Source organism: Corapipo altera, unplaced genomic scaffold (assembly GCF_003945725.1).
Source record: "Corapipo altera isolate COAL_440 unplaced genomic scaffold, ASM394572v1 56365, whole genome shotgun sequence".
NCBI lineage: Eukaryota > Metazoa > Chordata > Aves > Passeriformes > Pipridae > Corapipo > Corapipo altera.
In genome coordinates, this window is record NW_020888692.1 from 1 (window position 1) to 2,673 (window position 2,673).

General features: G+C 62.8%; 1 protein-coding gene across 1 annotated transcript; it reads left to right on the forward strand.

Annotated features, from left to right (window-relative positions):
- The first annotated feature begins 6 nt into the window (after positions 1–6).
- On the forward strand, positions 7–2,585 carry LOC113942042 (chromodomain-helicase-DNA-binding protein 3-like). The gene is made up of 2 exons (XM_027633183.1): positions 7–206; positions 2,371–2,585. Exons 1-2 carry the CDS (start codon positions 68–70, stop codon positions 2,583–2,585), a joined length of 354 nt encoding a protein of 117 aa, XP_027488984.1. The 5' UTR covers positions 7–67.
- Positions 2,586–2,673: the final 88 nt, after the last annotated feature.

Genomic DNA, 2,673 nt, shown 5'->3' on the forward strand with positions numbered 1-2,673 from the left:
CCCTCTGCAGCTCCTGGAGCAGGCGCTGGTGATCGAGGAGCAGCTGCGCCGCGCCGCCTACCTGAACATGACGCAGGACCCCAGCCACCCCGCCATGGCCCTCAACACGCGCTTCGCCGAGGTCGAGTGCCTGGCCGAGAGCCACCAGCACTTGTCCAAGGAGTCGCTGGCGGGCAACAAGCCCGCGAACGCCGTCCTGCACAAGGGTAAGAGGCGGGGGGGCCGGCGCGCCCGGCGCGGACGCCCCGTGTAAGCGCCTCGCACTCTGTACGCGCCTGTCAACCATTAAACGGGGTTCTGCTCCCAACCGGCTCCCGGTGTATCCTTGCTCTGCGTGCGCTTCTCTGGCGGCCGGAGGGGGGTGGAGAGGGGGCCGGGGGAGGGGCTGGGAGGTCCCCCGAGGTCCCCCGAGGTCCCCCGCGGCGGTTTTCGGGGTGTGAGTAAACTCGGAGTAAACTCGGAGTAAACTCGGAGTAAGCTCGGAGTAAGCTTGGAGCAAGCTCGGGGCGCGGCTTTAGGGCGGCCGAGGGGCTTTGTGGGGGTCGCGTGCGAGGAGCCGGCGGGGGCCGCTGTCGCTTTTTGCGCTGAGGTGTAACCGCTGAGTATCCCTGGTGCAAGGCCGGAGTGTGTCACTAGCGTGTCACTAGCGTGTCGCTGGCGTGTCACTAGCGTGTGTCCCGCGTGCCCCCGGAGCGCGTCGTGCCTTTCTCTCCCGGGGGGGGTGCCCCGGGGAGTGCGTTCCGAGCCCCTCGTCCGTGGTGCATGCAGTGAGTAAAGCTGGAGTAACGCTGGTGTCCGTGCTTTGCATGTGCCGCGGCTTTGCCTGGAGCGCCTCTGGTGTAACCCCGGAGTATCCCTGGGGTCCTTAACGAGTAAAACCCCGAGGACTCCGGGGGAGGGGACATGCCGGGTAAGCCCGGAGCATCCCTGGTGTCTGTGGTGTCGTTACCAGTAGTAAGGCTGGAGTAAGCGCTGAGTAGGGTTGGTGTTGGCTGACGGGTCTCGGGGGCCTTGTGATGAGTAACCCTGGAGTATCCGTGGCGTGGCCGCGGCCCCTTAGCCCTGAGTGAGTGGTGAGGGTGCCCCGAGTATCTCGGGCGTGGTCGTAGCGTGGACCTGGAGTATCCCAGGAGTATCCCAGGAGTATCCCAGGAGTAGCTTTAGTGTGTCTGAGGAGTGAATCCCGAGTGTCTCTGGAGTGCTTTAAGTGCGTCCCCAGAGTATCTGAGGGGCAGACCCGGAGTATCTCTGGTGTATCTGCACAGTCTGCCCGGAGGGACTGAGTACACCTGGAGTATCTGGGCTGTACCTAAACTACACCGGGAGTAGCTCTGGTGTGTCTGGAGGATATCCCAGGATTATGTCTGGAGTATCCCCGGTGTAGCTACAGCCTGGTGGGTGTCCCCTAAAAGGGGCATCCCCGGAGTAACTCCAGCGTGTCCAGTTAGTAGACCTGGAGTATGTGAGGAGTATGCCCAGAGTATGTGAGGAGTATGCCCAGAGTATCTCGGGTGTGCCCAGGGTGCAAAGAGTAAACCTGGAGTACCCCTGGTGTGCCTGGAGAACACACTCTGAGCACAGAGAACAGCCCGTAGGGAGCACACCTGGAGTAAGCCAGGAGTACACCCGGACTACTCCCAGCCTACTCGAGGCTCACACCCCGAGTGCCTCCCAGCCCTCCCACCCTGGAGGTGCAACCCCTGAGTAGGTGCTGAGTATCCCTGAATAGGTGCTGAGTATCCCCTGAGTAGGTGCTGAGTATCCCCCAAGTAGGTGCTGACTATCCCTGAGTAGGTGCTGAGTATCCCCTGAGTAGGTGCTGAGTATCCCTGAATAGGTGCTGAGTGTTCCCCCTGAGTAGGTGCTGAGTATCCCCGGAGTAGATGCTGAGTATCCCTAAGTAGGTGCTGAGTATCCCTGAGTGGGTTCCAAGTATCCCCTGAGTAGGTGCTGAGTATCCCTGAGTATCTCCTGAGTAGGTCCTGAGTACCCCCTGAGTAGGTGCTGAGTTATCCCCAAGTAGGTGCTGAGTATCCCCTGAGTAGGTGCTGGGTATCCCTTGAGTAGGTGCTGAGTATCCCTGAGTATCTCCTGAGTAGGTGCCGAGTACCCCCCGAGCAGGTGCTGAGTATCCCTTGAGTAGCTCTCAGGCTCCTCCCCACCCCTCCCACCCCCTCCCCGTCCTCACGTGAGTATCTCCCCCCCTCCCCGCCTCCCGCCAGCCTGTTAGTAACCTATGAGTAAACCATGAGTAACCTCTGAGTAAGCTATGAGTAAGCTGCGAGTAGGTGCGGGACGGCCCCCCGGCGCTGACGGGCCCCCCCCCCCCCCTTTTTTTTTCCCCCCCCCCCCCCCCCCCCCGGCCCCCAGTGCTGAACCAGCTGGAGGAGCTGCTGAGCGACATGAAGGCGGACGTGACGCGCCTGCCGGCCACCCTGTCCCGCATCCCCCCCATCGCCGCCCGCCTCCAGATGTCCGAGCGCAGCATCCTCAGCCGCCTGGCCAGCAAGGGCACCGAGAGCCACCCCCCGCCCGTGAGTCACCCCCTCCATCCCCCCTCCCCCCCCGCCTTTAACCCCTCTTAGCCCATCTCATCCACCCCCACATGGAAAAATGGGCTGGCCCCTGGGGGGGACATGCCTGCATTGGGGGGGACACGCCCGCACTGGGGGG

Bases quoted from the DNA above. Each gene is read 5' to 3' on its own strand.
- LOC113942042 (XM_027633183.1), top strand. From the start codon at position 68: ATGACGCAGGACCCCAGCCACCCCGCCATGGCCCTCAACACGCGCTTC. The intron at 207-2,370 runs GTAAGAGGCGGG...CCCGGCCCCCAG, and splicing joins GAACGCCGTCCTGCACAAGG to TGCTGAACCAGCTGGAGGAG.